Source organism: Anopheles coluzzii, chromosome 2, assembly GCF_943734685.1.
Source record: "Anopheles coluzzii chromosome 2, AcolN3, whole genome shotgun sequence".
Lineage (NCBI taxonomy): Eukaryota > Metazoa > Arthropoda > Insecta > Diptera > Culicidae > Anopheles > Anopheles coluzzii.
The window spans coordinates 117,630,088-117,651,917 of NC_064670.1; the positions used below are offsets into that span (position 1 = coordinate 117,630,088).

The 21,830-nt window shown below is 43.1% G+C and overlaps 1 protein-coding gene across 1 annotated transcript; it reads right to left on the bottom strand.

The window, feature by feature from the left end:
• Positions 1-16,144: 16,144 nt before the first annotated feature.
• On the bottom strand, positions 16,145-17,935 carry LOC120951258 (uncharacterized). The gene has a single exon (XM_040369855.2). The coding sequence runs from the start codon at positions 17,818-17,820 to the stop codon at positions 17,245-17,247; it is 576 nt and encodes a 191-aa protein (XP_040225789.2). The 5' UTR covers positions 17,821-17,935; the 3' UTR covers positions 16,145-17,244.
• Positions 17,936-21,830: the final 3,895 nt, after the last annotated feature.

Below are 21,830 nucleotides of genomic sequence, written 5' to 3' on the forward strand. Positions count from 1 at the left end.
GATTTTGCCTTACCCGTATCACGCCTAAATGTATGCAACGCTTCAAAGCTGCAACGCCGTTGAAGATTAATCTGTACTTATGTTTTTGTTAATTACTTTCATCTTATGATTTGCGTATCATTTGCTAATAACTATCATTCGGTTGACCGATAACATTATTAGACAGCACACCTATACGATTAGGGTAATTGTACCAAAAGCGGTGCGGAATTTGCTGAGATAAAGATGTGTTGTAACTAATTCAAATTTTGAAGAAGGTAAATTTAATAATATTTTAACAAAAAGCAGTTCAAATACGTCTTATCTTCCGAAACAGGACCATTTTTACAATTACCACAGTACCACAATTTACTACACAAAATTTACTAAAAATTACATTTTTTTCTGCCTGTTATGCTGTGCCCCTTCAGGATCGCCTTGTCCCGCACGTCGAAGAGATAGTAGGAAACTATCAAAGAGGATTCCGAAACGGAAAATCAACCACTGATCAGATCTTCACCATGCGGCAGATCTTGGAGAAGATGGCTGAATACAGAAACGACACATACCATCTCTTCATTGACTTCAAAGCCGCATACGATAGCATAGCCAGGGTAAAACTGAACGACGCTATGAGCTCATTTGGAATCCCGGCCAAACTGATAAGGCTAGTTAGAATGACTATGACCAACGTCACATGCCAGGTGAGGGTGGATGGAAAACTCTCAGGACCTTTTGCTACCACCAAGGGTCTGCGCCAGGGGGACGGGCCTGTCTCCTATTCAACCTGGCGCTAGAGAGGGCCATCCGCGACTCGAGGGTGGAGACTACGGGAACCATCTTCTATAAGTCAACCCAGATCCTGGCATACGCTGATGATATAGACATCATTGGTCTGCGGCTCTCCTATGTAGCAGAAGCCTACCAAGGGATTGAGCAGGCGGCAGAGAACCTCGGATTGCAGATAAACGAGGCAAAGACCAAACTGATGGTGGCAACATCAGCGGGCCTACCAATAAATAATCCGAATCTACGTAGGCGTGATGTACAGATAGGTGAACGCACTTTTGAAGTCGTCCCAGAATTCACCTATCTTGGGTCTAAGGTCAGCAACGACAACAGTATGAAGTTGAGTTGCGCGCAAGGATGCTGGCTGCCAACCGGTCATTCTACAGCCTGAAAAAGCAGTTCACCTCAAAGAACCTGTCGCGACGGACGAAGCTGGGACTATATAGTACCTATATAGTACCAGTACTCGCATACGCCTCTGAGACATGGACACTGTCCAAATCTGACGAAGCCCTCTTAGCCGCGTTCGAGAGGAAGATGCTCAGAAGGATACTTGGCCCCGTATGTGTGGAAGGACAATTGAGGAGCCGCTATAATGACGAGCTATAGGAGATGTACGGCGATCTCACTGTCGTACAGCGTATTAAGCTCGCCAGGCTCCGGTGGGCTGGCCATGTTGTACGCATGGAAACGGACGACCCAGCCCGTAAAGTCTTTTTAGGCCGTCCACAAGGACAGAGGAGGCGTGGTAGGCCCAAATTGAGGTGGCAAGATGGCGTGGAGGCGTCCGCCATTAAGGCCGGGATAACGGACTGGCAGACGAAGGCGCGAGACCGTGAGCGGTTTCGGACACTCCTGAGGCAGGCCAAGACCGCAAAGCGGTTGTAGCGCCGGATAAGTAAGTAAGTAAGTATGCTGTGCCCTCAATGTTTGGTTTAGTTCTTGTTCTATTGAATTTGTTTGTCTTTTAGTTATATTTTAATGCACAGCAACTACCCTTAATGGTACATTTAAGCAGAAGCAGATACATAATATGAATTGATTTTGAATTTGAATATGGCAAAGTGTGTGGGATGCTTTTTGAATTAACCAACAAAATTTGTTAAAAATCCTAATTACATATTTAAACGACTAAACCGCCTAAAAGACATCACATTTCAATTTTGCAAAAAAGTAAACACATGCCTTTAGCCGCATCAAAACAGAACGGTGAAAAAGTCCCTCATTGTATGCGGTCTTCCTTCTGCGTTTAGTCTGTTTTTACTATACACACATCAAGCGGCGTGTTACTCATGAGGAAAAATGTGGTTTACTTAACAATTTTCGCTTCGGCAGCGTGGTTGTGGTCAGAAAACTCGTGGAAAGATTTTTTGACCATCAGCCAATGTGACCGCAGCAGTGGGGATTGTTCGGTCTGCAACACAAGAAAGGAACTGTACTCGAATTTGGCTCGCTGGGGTAATGGAAGGGAGAAGTACAAACGCTTTTAAATGTATTAACATTTAGAGAGAGATATTTCAGCGTACAGGGTTTGAGCAATTGAGCTGACGATATCGTTGCGAAATTTGGTTAATTCTCACAGTTCCCAGCGCAAAGGCCAAAGTTTGCGCTTCGAATCGTTGTCGCTAATTTAACGCTTCGACTGCGCTACCACCACAACTGGACGCGGTCGAGCGATGACGCAGGGTGACAAAATCATGGTTCCACCGTTTTCACTATTGTAAAGGAAAACGAAAAACGCAAACCTTGTCCCTTGAAATGCACAACGATGCTTCTTTGTGATGGTTGACAATGGTTTTTGTGCTATACCGTATGCATTTACTGTGCAAATTCCGTCCTCGGTAATTACAGCTTGCACATCCATACACACCCAGAAGAAAGGAAAGTTTTCGGTCAGTAGAAATGATTAAAATGCTCTTTGTTCTTTCGCTCGATTGCAAAGCAATGTGCAGTTTAATTTAAAATACCCTTTTTACACAAGGCTTTGTACTATCTTTCAATAATTAATTAACACTGAAACCAGTGACTAATGAAATTCCACATCAGTACAGCAGCGTATAAAGATTCATGGAAAAGGATTTTATTTTTGCAATGAACTTTACCTGTTGTTGCTCGTTGCAATGATTGTAACCGGCACAGAGCTACAATACCGATTAAGCAGCTCTGTGCTTCACTTTTAATCATTTGATCATTCAAGATGGCTGCTGCTTCTCAGTATGTGTGGGAAAAGAAAGAAAACTCATACTACAAAACAAATTTCAATTTGAACCATGGAAATGGTTCAGAAACCATTCATACGAGCAATTCTACCACTACGAACGGGCACTCTGCAGTTCTTTATTCCTAGAACTATGCAGCAGTACAGAAAACCTGCCCCGGAAGGCAAAGGAGATAAGCCAACCATCATACGCGGAATTGGTAAGTGCATAAGTGATGCATGTTCTCCATACCATACCCCCGTTCGGACAGTCGGTTCAGAATATGCAATTGCACTGAATTCGAATCCTCCCAGTCCCGGCAATAGTAATCCGGTTGATCGAAATGCAATTTTTATCAACCGGTAATATGTAGCATGGCAATGTGTGTGAAAGAGAGCTTTTGTGAGCTACCCAGTGGATGACACCGTGTTTCAGATTATGCAGCGCTTTCGGTTTTGAGCCCAATTTGATGATTGGTTGACTCTGGTCGGGAATCGATTACGAGGATTTTCGATGTGCGAGTTGGAAAACGAAAATAAAAAGCACAAAACTACACACACACGCACACACAACCGCCACTGAAAGAGTATGTTGTGAAGCGATAAAATGCAACAGTGCAAATGATTGCCAGCGTGTCACACTAAATCATTCAGCGTGAGGGTTCGGTGCAGTTCGGCTTTCAGGGGGAGGACGATTTTCCCTCGGTGGGATTAGTAGATGCAATCTCGGGTTGACGAGCTGCAATTGATTTCGTTCTATCGGAGGACGAGACTTTCCAACAGGTTGATCCATTCGGAGTGTAGTTTTTAATTTTATTTTTTTTTCAGAAAAAACAGTTTTTTTCTACAGGCCGTTTTACCTATGTTTTAAGTCTCACTGTCATGTAATCAATAGTAAAGCACTTTAGATTAATGCATACATTTGAAGTAATTAATTAGTATTTTGCTCAGATCTGCATTTCCGAAACAAAAAGACTTTTAAACCAATCAGTTTCAAATGAGGATGATAGCAGAATCGAAAATTGAAAAATTCGTTATGTTACGCTCATTGCATACATGTAGGAGTATAATGTATTCAATGCATTAGTGCCTACATTCAGGCGTAGTATGATTTAATGGTTTTATTGAAGTAAGGGTATGCATTTTTTAATTTGTTGGTTCGAACATAATTTAAACAATGATTAAAAAACTAATTTAATGAAATCTTGGGTAAACGAGCTGCAATTGATATTGTTATATCGGAGGACGAGACCTTCCATCAGGATGATCCATGCGGATTGATGTTTTTAATTTTTATTTTGCAGAAAAAACGCATTTTTTCTTCACCCAACATCCTGTTGCCGGAAAAGAACGAAAAAGGTCTTTCACACAAGGCAAACAGCAAAATTGGTGACATCTTGCCTTATCTTGCCGGATGGCAAATAATTTCCAGGCTAGGAAAGGACTTGTGTACCTTTAACTTGCCTGTTATTTATAGGTATGTAACGCCTGATAGATGTATGAAGCGTTATTGGAGGACAAGGTACTCCGTTTTAACACGACGTGTGAATAGAATCAACTTTCGATTTCTCTTTCTTCGTTCTGTGTTTTTTTTTGTTGCATAGAGAACAATGGTGTCACGGTCGAGTGGGAGTGTTTTTGCTACATTTTGCCTTACTTTTTGGGTTGATCGTTTAACATTATTAGACAGTAGATTGTGAAGCGAGCTAAAGTTTTCCCCTTCGACCTGACAGCGGGACGAGCAGGTTCTTTTCACCATCAAAGCTCGTTTTTCTTCATTTTCCAAACCAACAGCATCCTTTTCAATCCTTAGTTGGGTACCATTTTAGTCTCTCGCCCTCTTTTGAAAGAATAGTCAAGCGTCGTCTTGCAGAAAAAATAAAGAACGACAAAAAGATGGACAAATATACTAAAGAATTTGCCTCAGGTCAACATTGAAACAATGTTTAGAGTTTGTTTTCACACTTTTTCGGTGGCAGAAGGTTGGCGCTTCTGCTTTTTTTGTGTAAGCTTGTTTTCTCTCTCTCTCCCCTGAGCTACTGTTTACAGGGAAGCTTTTGTGTAGTTGTGGTTGCTGCTGCTGCTGCTAAAACAACAGCAATATACGCCGCTTGACAATACGACACCCAGTTTTGTGGTGTCCCGCTTGGTTTTCCAAGGAAAGTAAAAATAAATCAGTGTTGCATTCGTGAACACCGAAGACAGCCGCAGTAGCACACACCTACAAGCCGACGTCGACCGACCGACTGGTGCCGGTTTACTTTAAATGACTTTGTCTTAGTCACAATCTCTCTTTCTCACCACGAGAACGAGCGACAAAGGGGGAATGGTTGCAATGTAAAGTTTACCCCGGAAACTTGAAGGGAAGAAAATGGAACAGCTTCGACCGGTCCGGTAACTCGAGTGAAGAATTTTGGAACAGCTGCCAGTAGCACTATTTACCGCTTAATGGAACTGCTCCCTGCCGTTGTCCTATTTTCCCAGTGCACAAACAACCTGGCCCAGGAGCGGGGAGAATGTCTTCCCGGTTTGTCCCGCAACGGGATGCAATAGTCGGTGGCATCGTTCTAGAGTTATTTCTAGATTCCTTACCGACTTTCGCCGGTGCGCTTTCGTTGATCGTAATCGAATCGCTACCGGTCGCTGGCAGCGCCATGGCCCGTCAAGCCATGCACTTGTCTCCGCGCGTCATCCTGGTCCCGGTGGGCCGGAGCGGATGACAGGTGCCCGTTGTTTACATTTACGTCTTTCGAGCTTCCTGAAAGCGAAACCATTTTACGGTATGGAGGTGTGCGCGTGTGTGTGGGAGAGTGAGTTTCCGAGTGAGAGGTGCAAATGGAAAGCTAGATTTGCAGAACTTTCCGGACGGGTTAAGCGCATCAACGTTGCAGGAAAATCGTCACTTCTCCATCCATTTACGGAGGATTCGAAAGGCGATGTGGCAATGACAGGGGCAGTTAGTTCTGCCACAAGTTTCATCGATTGAAAAGCATACCGGTATGAGTTTAGCGGAACAGAGAGTAATGCAAAATAGTTCAGGTGCATCGGTAGCTGGGTCGAAACCCATACCCCAGTGACCTTTTGCTCCGGTATGACTTTGATGATTTACTAACGACGGTGACGATGATGACGATGTTGGCGTCAGGATTAAGGATGTGCAGTTGAGGCCACTGTCGATCATATGCTCTGGTAGGATAAGTCGCCTGGTTTAACACTTCCCACCCTTTGGCTAAATGCATCGGAAAGTACTCACGCTTCGCGTTATTAGCCGGCAAAGCTAAAGAGTCTCGTGCGACGGTTTGAAGCTCGTGGCACGGTGCTAATTACGGTTTGATGGTCCCGTAGGTTAATTAGCATCGGAGCGTAGCATCCCAAGAAGCGCTTCCGAGAGGGCAAATGTGCCGTTTTTCGGGCGCGAACCGGTATGATAAAATATGATCGTTGTAATTATCGCATTCTGTCATAAAGCTATCGCTTTGGCGAAATGAGCTCGGCGAAGCCGGGCGCCGGGACGATGGGATGCATAAAAATGGTAATGAGTGGAGTGAGATCATGCGCTAAGAAAACTAGCATCGGTTTTACGTGCCGGAAAAAAGGGGAACTGTGCCACAGGGAATGGGTAAGAGAGATAATGGGTCGGAAAACTAGTGATGAGCTTGCATTATGGAATGGTGTAAAGAGGGAACTATAATCATTAAAAGACGCATTATGCTGTGGCCATTCCTTAACGTCTTGTAAAACTGTTACATTTCTTTTACGGTGTGTAAGATGCGCTAGAATAAGGAAAATTGCTGTGTTTTGGGATTTTCATTTGAAAGTGATATTAGAACAAAGAAAAACCCAGTAATTAACATCGCAAAATGTATGAGTTTTAATAAGGTATTCGAAATGAGTAACTTGGTAGAAAAATATCTAGTCACTTTATTTGTTCATGTTAAAGCATTACAGTTAGATTTCTATCAAGAGAAAACACTCTGCCGAAGAATGTATTTAAAATGGAATTTAATTTAATTTTTCATTTCAGATATTTGCAACATAAAACGCAGTTGAGAACAACATAATAAATCATAAAAAAATAATTATATTTTATAATAATCAAAAATTAACAGCGACATCAGCATTTGACCAGAAGATATTTGACAAACCAACCGGCAACTACACCAAGTCGCTAGTGTTATGTTTCCTGCCATCGGCCAACCAAAGACACCGAGCACACGGTGAGGAGTGATGTTTTGCAAACGATGCTTTCCGAAACGTTCGCGAGGACAGGTTCGCAGAAGTGTGTCAGTGTTGCTTTCCCGCAGGCTTTTCCCAACGTTCTGCACTTTCTGCGTACTTTTGTTTTCGAAGTTTTTCGAGCTTTCGCTTGCTTTGTTTCCGCACTCGTTTCGTCATAATTTTAGTTCGGTTCTTTTCACCGTCTTGCGACGAACTTTATGTGTTTTGTTTCATTTTTTTATTACTATTTTTCATGCCGAATCCCCAGCTCCGAAAAGCGGAGCAACGAGTGATATTCATGTTTGTTGAAAAAAAAACCAAACTTTTCCCTTCCACTCGAGTGCATCAGCAATGGTTTAAAAGTTGGCGATAATACAGTGCACGGTGCTGGCGGCCCGTACCCACTCTCCGTCCTAGCCTTTTGTCGCGCACGCGTTTGTGTACAACGCGTTTGTTCCAAGTCGGTACAAGAATATGAAAAGTTTTGTGCAAAATTGTGTCGAAAGCTAAAACAAAACAGAACTGCTGCTGAAGAAACGAAAAAAAGCTAAAGAAATCATTCATCATTATGTCAGCTCTCATCGACTTGAGCGCTGGGATAGAATTAAAAGAAAAGGAAAAAAAGAAGAAAACAAAACTAGATAGCAAACCGGTACGGCAAAATCGACAACGGTGAAGCATAACAGAAAACTCAATTTGCTGGAAAAATCAACCGTCGCGAAAAACTTTCGACTGAGCGTTTTATTTCCCGCGCATAATGTATTGTGTGTTATTTTGCAGCGAGGTTGGTGGCTTTTTTTTCTTTTTTTTTTCGTTCTGTTCTACTTGCTTGCTTTCCATTTTCGCTGGAATGTGTTTCTGTCGCTCAGCAGAAGATGCGTCAGTTCTAGGGAACTTGTTTGGGGGTTTTGGAAGGAAACATAGCGTTCTGAAGGTGTCGCCTTCGTAAGGAGATGGTGAGAATGATGGGAAGAAATGGTGAAGCTTTCTACTCGCCAACACCAAGTTTTGCAAATAGGAAGCTGGGAAACGGTTCAACTTTGAAATGTGTTGATAATTGATGAGAGATCCTCAATAGTATAGATAAGGATGTCAACAGGGATAGTGAGGTGGATGTTATAGATAAAACAGGAATAACTGTAGCAAGTAACATTACAAAGAACAAAGCGATTAATATTTTCATCATCTCTGATATGTTCCCACGACAGTGTTAGGACAAAAAAATAACAGCGAAAAGCAGAAAATACTTTCCTTATGTAGGCATTACAACCTATCGCAGAAGTCATCCATAGAAGTTTTTAGATCGTTAGGTCACGAAAAACCGTATCACTACTTCCACTTCATCACGTCGACTTCATCAACTGGTACAGATGAGCGATAGCAAAGCATTGGAGCACAATAATTGGAATAGAAAGGCTTTTCGGCAGGACGCTATCTCACTGTTGGCGAAGTTGTCACGATACTGCTTTCTACAAATCTCCAGTGCGGAGTTCGTTTGAAGAAAAGAGGATCAAGTTATCAAGACGCCCGAAAGACGCCATAAAAAGTCGACTACGGTTGGTTAGGACGAAATGACAATGTCGTCGACCCTTTTGCCGGCAGTGGGACAACAAAGAATGCCGTGAGGGAAAAAAAACCCCACACCCGAAACATTTCGCACCGCTAACATGTATTTTCACTCTGGAATGCTCAGAACTACATCAAACAAAAAAAAAAAAAAAAAAATAAGAAGGATGTACATGTTCCAGCCAGTCTATCCGAACTGATAACTACCTACACTGCTACGTCGTGTCGCTTTTTACCGGCTAGCATAGAAAGTAATGACATTCTTTTGAGTTAGTTTCAACTTTTCGGGACCACTCGCTCGCACTGCTCGTGAGGCACGTTTGGCTTGTTTATGTTTCGCAGAGCGCCATTTTTTCACTGCTGCTTGTTAGTGAATGGTTCACGCAGCACTGTTGTTTATCAGCCGTAGCCTGATGTGCCTGCGAAACTACTGCTTCCTGCTGGTGGTAGGACGGTGCCGCACGAAAAGTTCGTTAATGATGTCCCGAACTTTAGGCTACCGTTTCGGGAGGGGTAGCTACGAAGCATCAAAGCCATTGTTTGAGTGTCGTTTTCAAGGCGGACGAACATCCAACGAGCTCGATCGTTCGGATGCAGGAAAATGAAGTTGCCGGTAGACCGGAAGAGTATAGTCTGACGTTTGAGCCGCACGATTTCTTGCCCGTGAAGGATCGAAATCGAAATCTGATCCTTGGAATTCGGGTATTTGCGAGTAGTGACCGGACCGAGCTTCCCTGTGACCCAGCTCATGTCACTCTTGGTTGGAATGGAGAGAGAGAGAGAGAGAGTGTAAGGAGGGATTTTTCGAAATCCTGTCCAATGCTTTTCCGTCGGTCGGTTCAATCTTTTTCCAAGTCAATCGCTTAATCGGCCGTGATTGACTTGTTGGCTTTAACGGTTCTGGGAGGGTTGTGCTTTTTCCCCCTCATCTTCCTCCTCACCATGGCCGCTCACTAGACTCACTGCTTTTCGTCTCCTCGTATCTTCGATACAGTAGCGTCGTACTGTTTTGCTGCCCACTGCTTCTGGTTGGCGGCCCACGCACAATCTTCCGGTGTTGGGCGAGATGTTGGGGCTAACATCAAAGTGTTCGCCGTTGGGAAAGCACGATAAATTATCGATTCGCTGGATTGATGTCGCTCACGGATACCCCCACGGGTAATGGTGCCTCCAGATTGGCCCCATTTTACGCTTCGCTGCGTCAGTAGCGTCCGATTCGATTAGGCAACAAATTGCACGGAACTTGTGTGTAAGAGAAATGGATTACCCCGAGACTGGGCTGGTGTAGGCTTTGTACGTTATATTTTTTTTTCGTTTTTAGCTGGACGTTGGCCATCCGTTCGATGTAATGGCTGCACGTGGCTGTGAAACGGTCGGGTAATTTAATGTACGTAGTCAATTTTGGGCTGTTGTGTGAACGATTGCTCGAAGGGTAAATTATTTAGGTAGTGTTTATTTATCACAGCAATCACAAGCGAGGGTTTTGAACTCAATTGTAGAAAAGTCTAAAAGTGTTTAAAATAGAAATAAAATTGATTTGCTTTCTATATAATTAAACTCGAGCAATATACAAGAGTTTTTAAAAAGTAATTTAATGCTATTACATAAATATTAAAGGAAAAACTAGAAGTGGTGTAGATTGAATACATTTAGGGGATGATAAGGGCAATTGTACTTAGAGAAATTTAACGCCTAATAGTAGGCAATTAAAATGTATCTAACGCTGTTTGCCAGGTTTCGAACGGTTTTAACGAGTTTAATTAAATTGTTTGTTTTTTAGTAAAGTCAGTACATATTTTTTTAAAAGTACATCAAACAACTTTCAAAAGTTGTGCAATAAACACAATTAACACGTTTCATAATGAATAAAAATGATTAAATCTATAATTAAAAACTACAAAATAAATCTTAAATAATATAACATTTTCCATCAACTTTTCTATTTTTACCGTGCACAATCATTCGGACACAAACGTGCTCATTCATTAGGATTACTGTCTAAGCAAAACATTGCTCATTTACTATCGAATGCTGGCAGGGACACGCATACCAGATTAATCCCGACTGCTTGTATTATTAATCGTGTGTCAGAGAAGAAAGCAAAACACAAACTGTACCAAACCGTCGCCGAGAACAACTGTACCGAAAGAAACAATGGTAGTGTCGTTGATAATTAAACGTTCATTTATCACTGTGGTCCTATTTCTCACGTTGTCCCGGTTTCTCCGCACCGACTGTGTCACATGACACACACTCACATTTTTTTGTGATAGATTTCTACAGAAAGGAGAAATAAAAACCACACCAGGCAAGTAAGATGAGATAACGGTAAAGCAAATCGGAAGACGGAAAGTTATTCGAGACATTCTGCAGACAACCATCCTCGCCTCCCGATCTTTTGCGTCCGGGGCACCCAGGTCGGTACAAAACTCCACCGCACCGACAATGCACATTGTTTTCTATTTACGCATTTGCGCCTGAATCGGCCGTGTCGGGACAGAGGGCAACCCGGCAAGCCGAGAAATAATAATACAGACAGTCCAGAGATATAGGGTGGCAGCAAAAAGTGTTGGAGGAAATTTATTGCGGTCAAGAAGCCACATTTATCATAGACCTGCAGTGGGAACCGGGGAATGGGCAGGAGGAGCTTTCCCAATAGACTGGGCGGTATGGTACATAGGAACATCGAAGTGGAGCAAAACTTTCGTCGAAGAAACTTTGCATTCATCCGGCCGGGCCACAGCCGGCTGCCCGGTGACCTCCGGGAGCTGTATGTATGTGTGTGTGTGTGCGTGTATGAATGGAAATGGAAAGAAAATAAAGTTGGCAAGTTTTTCATCGTGGCCGGAGTGATAAAGACTTCTTAGATACGCGCTTTTGAAGTTGCAGCAGCAAAACAACTGACTCTAAACAGTTTATGAAAGGTTTCCGGCTGCCGGTGGTTGCTTTCCATTTTCTTGCTTTTTGTGTGGTTGTGATGGTGTTAGTGCTGAGGAGTGAAGATTTTTGAAAACCCATCTTTAAGGAAGGAAATCGAGAAAGTTGCATTGTCAGAAGTTGTATATTGCTGTGTGCTGCTGAATAAATATGTGCGAATGCCGGGACTGCAGTTGTAAAATACCCATTGACGAAGGAGCGCCTGAAGTTATGCATTAAACTTGTTTTGTTTTGATACACTAGTGCCTAAATTTATGCAATTTGTTGCTGGTTTTAGTTAATATTATTCGCTAACATAATGTTGATTATTACTTTGCCTGGGTGACTGGCAGAAACATTTCAAACGCAGTAGGTGAGTTAACTAAACTGGAATGTATGTGCTACACCGTAAACCATAAAATAACTTCGCATTAAATCTCCTAGTTCAATCAAATCGAACCCAATCACGATAGGCGCCCACTCTAGCCCGTCTCAAGCAGGCCACCCCGCAGCAGTAAACGCTTAAAGCCCAGCCGCCCGTGTGCAATTAATTCCGCTTGCACCTGCAAACTAGCCGTTGCACCGGAAGGTACTTGTAAAATTTTGTTTGCATTATTCATCGCGACCTGAAAATGACCATTTCGTGGTGCCGAATTTAATTACGCTACATCCCATTTTCCATCACTCTGCGGGCCCGGCCGGTGCTGGAGACGTGGCGAGTGGTGTGGTTATTATTTTGCCACTTCCACGCTCGAGAGGAAGCAAACAAACGTGGTATCGAGCCCGCGCGAAACCCGTTTATCTGAATGCGACGGAGAGAGAGAGAGAGAGAGAGAGTGCCGCAAAAATTATTGTGCTTATTGAAACGCTTCATAATGCTTGTTTGAATGCGGCCGGGCACATGCGAATGTAAGGATTTAATTAATTTAATGAATCTCGCCCATACTGTCGCTGTTGATTGGTTGTTTGGGTGCGCACGCTGGGTGCGGAGGGTCGGGGGGATGGTAGAGAGGAAATAGCGCTGAAGTGATGCAGTGAGTATTTGCTCGATAAATACTTACCCTGCACTCGATATGGTTAATATTAACCCGATCGTTCACTCACGTCGCACCGAAGCGCACCGACGGTCGGACGGATTGTGATTCTTTGGCAGTGCTGTCGTGGGAAAGCATGTGCAAGCAGCGTCGCATGCGTAATGGTGACCGTCGGGATGATAATGTTAATTTACTTTTAAACACTTCAACCATACACCACGGGCGTATAAACACGATGGAAATAATGTTTTCGGTTACACAACCATCACAATCCTTGGGGCATTTGTTTGTTTTACTTTACACTTCATGCAATGGATGTTGTTCTGGTTGAGATATGTGATTTTTATTGGTACGTATTTTTATAGGTACGTGTTATGCAAATTTGCCGGTAGCTTTAAAGTTCAAAAAGCTTATCTATATGGCAGAGTCGTGTTTTTTACTACTTTTGCGTAGATGTAGGCGTTTAGTGTATTTTAAATTTGTAGTCTTAGGATTGCTATTGATCCCTGTTTGATAGGAATTATATTATTGCAATTATATTATTTTTGCATTTGGAATTAATTCAAACAATTTAATAATGATAATATAAAATGTTGCTTTTCAACGAAACAGAATAACACAAGATTGAAAAGAAACACCTTACAAAGTAACGTGTGCAAAGACATTGAGTGATAAAGTAAATCATAAATGAAATAAATAGATCGTTTCCCATACCGTTTAATGCTCCTTCAACGAAACTCCGACACTACAAGTGAAGAAAACATAAAAAAACTTCAGCAATGCTCGTCACATTGCTATTGTTTTACCCTTACGCTGTGTGGTAGCAATCTTTGTGTGACAGAAACCATTCGCTCCAAGAAAGAAACCCCATCTTTCAGCAGCATTAAGCACTTCAGCGTCACAGTGCCAACAAAACGTTAACGCTCGTTTCCATCATGATGTCATGATGTCGGTGCGCTACTATTACCCGCTGTGTGACGCTTTGCCGCAGAACAACGATAAGTCATAACCATTAAAAAGCATCCCACTGGTTGACGAGAAAGTTCCAGCGAAGCCGCCAGCCAGACTTGTGGCCAGTTGCGCTAATGACCGGAAATGGATTTACCCACACAGCAGCGACAAACCGTTGAGACAAGTCGTGGGAAGTAGGACGGATGTGTACACGGTAATGGTGTAGGTGCCAGGTTTTGTGACCCTTGTTCGATGCACTCACACAGCTTACAGAGCAACTCGGCCCCCCGCACTGTCCCGAAGCTCGTAAAGGACATGAGGACATGGCAGGGGAGGAGGCTAAAGCGTTTGAATAAATTAAACGGTAATGGTAGCCAAGGTGCTCCCCGATGCCCATTAAGCTGGCTACCTGTACTGTCATAATGAAGGACGACGTGCATTGGGGAAGTATTATTGGGGAAAAGAGAGAGAGAGAGAGAGAGAGAGAGGAAAGAGCTGTGGGCTTCCTTAGCCCGTGGTTTGTAACCGAAATGGCATCAATATTTTTGTAGGTTTTTGATATGATTATACGGGGCGATGATTTCTTCGCTGGTCCGGTGCGGGTTACGCTTGTTGTTTTAAGCTGTGGAGAGATAATTTAGGAGAAACGCTCGTCAAATTACCGCTTGATTAATTGAGTTACCGTGCGGTGGGGCATGCTAATGGAATGCTTTAAATCTGCACAATATAATGGATTTTTTGTCGTTCGATTTTTGGCTGACATCCAATGTTTTGCGAAAATGCAATTGTGTGTAAAATTTCCATGGCAATTCCAAGGAAAATGAACGTTCGAGCGTCATCAATATATGCGTATCCGCAAATACAAAGCGCCTAAATGTATACTATTCACATTGCAAAAGAACATTTTGCAAAGGGAAGTCTCGTTAGTGTTACAATTGAGTGCATCTATAATTTATTCCGATTCGTTTATTATCCCTAGCTTCGTATATTGCTCTTTTCGGAATCTAAAGCTATCGAACGATCATCACAAACTAGCCAGCATCTTACCTACCTGTTGTTTAATGCTTACGCAAAAACCAATTAAATCTCGACGTTTGATGAGAAATGTCCTGCATCGTTATGATTAACAGAAACCCATCCCTTACATGACGCATTCAATTTATTTAGCTTAAAATGCGAACGGAAACTAAGGCCAAGACCTTGGTATAGCTTTATGTGTGCGACAGACAGCCGCTGGGCAGCATCTCAACAAACGGGGACGAAAATCGATAGCAAATCTATCATTCCGGGTGATCCGCATCAGTGTTCGGTTGCTGGCGCCAGTGTTTGCTGTGCCGGCATCTTCATCTCACGCAGCCTGGGAGATAAATCTAATCAAAGGATAAAATATTTGCCCCGACCCGAGACTGCCACGCCGGCATAGCGGTGTGATTTATGTACATCTAAATGCTTCGCAACACTTGTGTAACGAGCTCGTGTGGGATAATGCTTAACATTCTCGGACGCCTTACAGGTTTGCTGGAGGTTGGGAGAAACATACACGGTGCAGTCGTGGGACAGAGACTGATTGTGAAAATGGGTAGAGAAATGCGCAACAAATTCGAAGCCCTATCACCGGTGACGCGTAATGTCGCGTAACTGCGGACCCATTTCTCAACTTTTGCCTTTCCGAGGGGGGGGTGTGCGCTTATTCGCGCACTATTTCGCGAAAAGCACTAAATTTTCCTTACAGCTTAAGTGCGGTAGGTACAATGGACCAGTGCATTAATTTTTCATGGATAATCCTTCAATTGGTTGTGTGGATGTGTGCTTGTGTCACACGCCTGAAGCTTCACAGACAAACGGCAAGTAGCTGGCGGCCACGTAACAAGGGGCCACTCGTTCACTCTGAGTGCTCTTCAAATTGACCTTCGCGAAAGCGACAGGCACTACGCGAACGGTACGCGAACCCATACCTTTGCGGTTTGTCGGTGTCGTGTCGGATAAACGTCTCGAACAAGCCGTGAGCCTACCGGTTTCCGAGAAAATGGCCGAAGATGGACTGCCGGTGTTAGCGTATCCCAGCGGTGGCTAACTGCGCCAGCGTGGCGCACAATGAGAGCATTTTTGTGTTGTACGATGTGTTTTTTGTGTGTTTGCTCGGTCCCCTTCTGTTACAAACTTCACGGTTGGCCTACGGGACAGCTCATCCCTAGCGCTGGGTAAGGTTTCTCGTGTAAAGCGGGTTTGCGTGCCCTGCCAGGACACAAAATGAAACATGTCACTCGACGGGAGTTTCATCTTTATTGACTTAGACGTCCCATCGCCTGGCGGGACACAATGGTCTTTACGGTGCTGGAAACAAAAAAAAGGTGGTATAGCATTAGCAGAGATAAAGTTTCTTCCCGCTGCGCTGTACGGTTGTGAAGTTCGAGAATCAGTTCTTTGGCTAGTTTGAAGCGTTAAAAACCCCGTCGATCTCACTTTGCCAAATGCTTTAACACTTTCCACCGTGCAAGGGATTAGAGGATACATTTTTTATTTATAGTTGTAAACTACTTTTGATAACACTGTGTATACTCTCGTCCATCACAAAGCACAACCGATTGCAACCTATACACATTATTGCAGTCCACGCTCTTTGACGATTCGCTCCAGCTTCACGTTGGTGGCAAGTGTTTTGGTGAGGGTTTCATTTCGCTCTTTGATGTTTTTCTCCAGCGCAATGTTGCCGTGGTACAGATGTTCGAGTTGTTTGACCAGATCATCTAGCTCCTGCTGTCGCTCGACGTGCTCCTGTCGATGTAGTTCCAGCACACGCAGCACAGCATCATTCTCTACATCCAGCCGGTGGAATATGTCTCTCAACGTATCGATGTCGTTGGCAGCGCGACGATCGAAGGTCAGCTTGCGACTTAGGCCGTACTGTTGCAGTTTGTCGTTGGTGAGCGTTTCCATCGATTGGGCCGCTGTGGTGAGTCGGCCAAGTTCGGTTTGGTGTCGCTCCAGTACGCGCAGCAGTGTGTTGTGGGTTTCACTATATTCCGATGAGTACTGTGTTCCATATTTGCTGGCCGATGTTGCCAGGAGTGACTGGACAGCTTCAAAGATATCCACGTGGGGTTTACATCGCGAAGTAGGAATCCAGCAGCTGCTAGTCCCAGTGAAGAATAGCAGTACCAGGAATATCAATGTGACTGCCATCGCGATCAAGTTACTACTGAGCGAGCAGCTCCGGATTGAGTGACCTCACTCTGGTTACTGATACAGGGGATGTTTCTATTTCATGCCACTACTACATCCTCGACACTTTGCATCATAAACAAATGATGACCTTAAGATTACCGTTGCGGCTGAAGAGGAGCTGTGTGAATCCCGGCTCTTTATTTCCTCGCCAAAAGAGGGAATTCCCGTACCGATTGGTCTGTTTGTTTGTATTACTGCTGAAAACGTGTTGATAGGATTGGTGCGACGCTTTGATAAGAGACTGTGAAGTGTGCATGGTACAGAAGTGGCTAAAATGGGCTTGTTAAAAATGCATTTAAATAAAGTAGAAGTGTTTCTTTTTTCGATGGTAAACTTTTATTAATTAATTAACTACACCTTCAATCGGTGTTAGCCTTGTACGCTGGTTGGATTATCGTTTATCTTAGCCTGAAGCTTCTTGTTTTCCGTTTCCATCTGACTTATCGTGGTAGACAGCTCGACCAGCTTGGCCTGCAGAAGTTGGTTGCGTTGCTGCTCCTGCTGTAGCAGTTTTAGTGGCTCCGCGAGCTCGGCTGTTACGTTCTGGTTCTGGAGCTTCTGCTCGTCCACCTGACGCTGGTGAAAGGTGTTCCGATCGTTAACGACGCGGAACACTTTTTCCAACTGCGCTGCATTATCCTGCAGCCCTTCGGGCGGTACGCCAAACTGCTTGAGCTTACTCTGCACAAACGACGTCATTTGGTTGTGGTGCTGACGCTGTGAGGTCAGAATTTGTTCATATTCTTTCAGAAACTTTTGTAGTTTGCAGTTTGTCTCGCAGTTTAAATAGAAGGATTGTGTTGGAACGATAATTCTGGCCGTGTTGGTAACTGTATCATCGATGAGCTGCAGTTGGGATTTTATCCCGTTACAGGTTGAATCACACATCAATCCGGCGGAGAGAGGAATAAAAGCCAACAGCAAAAGCGCCCTTTTGCTGATCATCGTGTGGTTGAGTACAGAAACACAATAATAATAATGCTAAACACACGAGCGTCTTGCACGATGGACGTTACTGTAGCACGGACACGGGCGAACTGTGCAGTACAGTAGCGTGACTTTTCAGGAGATAAGCTTGTTGTGTAAAATGCGTGAGGCTGAGGATTGGTATGAGGTACGATGTATTGGTGTGTCTGTTGATACGGTTTGAAGCGTGGTGCAGAGTTAGAGAGAATTCAGCTTTATGTCACTGTTGGTTTTCATACAGCTGGGGTTTTCCTATGTATTATGTTTCGAGCCAATTTGAATTTGTTGTAGCAGTAATTTATACTTCTCATTTGATTTTCACTTCATGTTGCTCTGATGTTCCAATCCCCTATCTGACTTTGACCGTCTACCTTGATACCTCAAATGCAGATTGGGTTAATCTGTTATTGGGGCCCTTCACGATTCTAGTCAGTTTTTTGTATGGATTTGACAGTTGGAGGCTGAAATCATGTAAACACTCCATACAAAACCACACATAAAACTAGCCTGCAATTTTCAGTCTAGATTATTCTAGCCTCCAAGCTAGAATTAGATTCGAGTACCTGCTCGAAAAATGGCAAAACAAGGTGGTGCTTACACTTATCCCAAGGTGCATTAAAGAGAACAGGTGATGGAATCCAGAATCAAAGTGTATGTAGTCCAGGTGATCTTTTTATAACCAAATTTGAATATCACTTTTTGACAGGATGGGTAAAATTTTTTGTTCAAACAAGCTTTCTGGAGGCTTGATGAATACACAAAACACTCTTAAAATCTTCATTCAGAAGCAGAAGCGATAAAAATTAGTCTTCTAAATTGCTATACAATTTCTACTGCTCTACTTCTCTACTGCTCGAAAACTGCTATACAATGAAAACAGCAGACAGGCTGAAATTTCAGCCTACGAACTTAAAACGGAAAGGGGCCCATTAATAAATCATCCATACTTTAGGTGAATGTAAACATAAAAATAAAAAATGTAATTAAATCCATTTACAATGCTATTCACTCTTTTAGCTAATACTCTTTCTATAAGTGTACTACGAGGAAATAAGAATTCTAATCTTTATATTTTTTTCATGTAATACACAATGATTTTCTTGGTATTTCAAATGCAATCCTTCGCCCTAACCACATCGGCAAGCAGTCAATTGAATAGGAGTGAAAACTGCTTGGTTTCTAACCCGTAGTATTTTCCTTGTTTCGCCAGCTCTTCCTCGCAAAGAGTTTGGCATGCAACGCGTACCAGCGTTTGAATAACACTCGGCTGTTATTTTATTTTGCTGGAATTTCCATTATTAGGTCTTGGGGGAATGTGGCGCTTTGATGTTGCTTGGTAGAAATAATAGTGAGTGCGCCTTGGTAGCAGTAATTGTAGTAGCTCCCGGCAAGTGGCATAACATTCATATTGAAACTCCTACTGGTTGTAGTGGTCTGCATGAGCTACACAATGAAGAAGAAAAAGTAAGAAAAATATAATCTTTGTCTAGATTCGTTCAAAAGTATAAAGCTGAGTGCGTATTTCTAAATCTAAATATTTCTAAATCTATCTAAATTGAACTAGATTTTAATTGTTGTGTATTGTATTATCGATTATAGAGGTGCATGTTTCAGCTGCTTTAATGCGAAAATGTAGTTCAAGAAGGGATCCCTTGCCAACTAGTGGTAACGTACGCCAGCAAACGTTTGGTGGTAGTTATTTGGATGCTCGTTTCTGAGCACGGGCGCACTCACTCGATCTCACTCGCTCTCCATCTCATTAATTAGATGAACGAAAATTGAATTATGTCCGGTGCGGCATCCTTCATGGTTCGGGAAGACTTAGCTGGTGATATGGTAAGTGTACGTAAGAGAGGGTGAGTGTGTGTGTGTGAGAGAGAGAGCGAGAGAGAGAGAGAGAGAGAGAGAGAGAGAGAGAGAGAGAGAGAGATTAGGAGTAAGAGCGTGGTCGAATGAATGACGCTCCGGGCTAACGTTGCAGCTCGTTTGCTTTCGGGGCTAATTTCATTTGATGCTTGTTTGTTCGCACACGGATAAGCCTACTGGCGGTGGGCGGCGGTATTGAGGCGGACTGCTGGTGTCCATTTTGATATTCATAATGAAGCGGGGCAGGAAACATGGCATGATGTCTGTTTATTTTTACGAGGTCTGCGATGGATAATGTCAAGTTCGTTGAGCTGTTAGCATTTTGACATCTTTGTTATGATATTTAATAAGAAATACTCGGTGGTAATTGTTTGGCTCACACTTTAGTGCTTCCATACATCAAAACAGCACACAGTGCTGTGACGTAAGTGCTACAATTTACACGGCTTCTGACTAATACTTACAACTTTTTCATAATATCAATAAAGACTTTGAAGCAGAAAAGTTTAGTATATAATTTCTGCCATGTGGAAATGCGTTCTTGTTAATAGCACCACTACACTGTGCTAGTGTAACGCTGGAAGGTATGCAAGTCAGTGTTGCGGTATTCCACTAAAACGCTAACAAACACAATATGAATTGCATACTTCTTGGCGTTACTTAATTACTAGCAATTATTACATCTTCACATTTAATAAACTAATAACTAATTTACAGCTAAAAGAAGTATATAAAATTTGAAATAGAGAAAAAGAGAAAATAATTGTTGTTATAGTATTTGAAATAGATTTTTTTTTCTTTTGGCTCAACAACCATTGTCGGTCAAGGCCTGCACCTGTACCACTTGTGCAGTTGGCTTTCAGTGACTTATGGATTACCCCCCATATCAGGATAGTCAGTCCTACGTAAGGCGGCACGGTCTGTTTGGGGCTTGAACCCATGACGGGTATGTTGTTAAGTCGTACGAGTTGACGACTGTACCACGAGACCGGCTATACCAGACCGGTCTTGAAATAGATACGACGAAATAAACTCAATACTATCGAACGTTTACATCGTTTTTACCACCACACAGCAAACAGCAAGGTTCATCACCATCGTTTAAATAATATACTCTCCACTCGGAAAGGTTTTGCAAATAAAATACACTTCCTGCTCAGTACAAAACTATCGCAATCGGTCGGAAAATGCAGCACAATCGGGTCCGGGAATGGTACTATCCCCTGATTTGAATAATAAATCGATCCAGCAATCAACAAGCGGAAACTGTTGATTTTCTGACTGATGAGCGAGAATAGTTTGAAGAGATAGAATAAACTGGGAACAGTGGGGACAAAAAAACAACAACAGAATGCAAAATAATGAAGGTGCAAAACAAGTTTTTCTACCTTGAATCAGAGCTATCAGACAGTAGGACAGGAAAACAGCACTTCATTAGTGACGGATCAACGAGCTCGAGAGGATGTAAAATTGCTTCCGGCCATACTTTGATTGATGATTGCAAGAATATAAATATTTGGGATGTTTGTTTTGTTTCTTTTGCATGCATGAATGGCTTTAAAAACGGAGCGAACGATTCCGGTCGTTTTCGTATCGGTAGTTAAAACACATTACTTAAGCCATCATCCTAAATGTTCCCGCGTTCCATAGAACGCACCAACGCCCGGGATGCGGCACACTCGATAGAAATTGAAAAGGTAGAGCAAAATGAAACAAAATTCTACTAAAAACATTATCCCCAAGGCTGCCGGCTCGGAAGTGGCACGTCAAACTTTTGGCAAACAGCGTACCGTTTCGTGCGACCTTCGCATCGCTCCCTAGCCGGATGTGTCCCGATGTGTCCCAGTGCGTGGCAGTGAGTAGCGCAAAATTTATTGCGGCCAGAGTGACACATTCATCATCGTGCCGGCAGGGACGATGTGGGACCGTTTGCCGATAACATAAGCGGAAACTTTTGCAACGATGACGCCGACAACGACGATGGTGTCCGGTAATCTTTGCGATGCTGTTTCAACAAGTTTTGCCGTACGCTCCGTGCCTGATAAAACACTTTTCGTCGATGATGATGATGATGATGATGCTGTTGGAAGGAAGGTGGTAGGTAGGTGGAAGCGATATGTGTT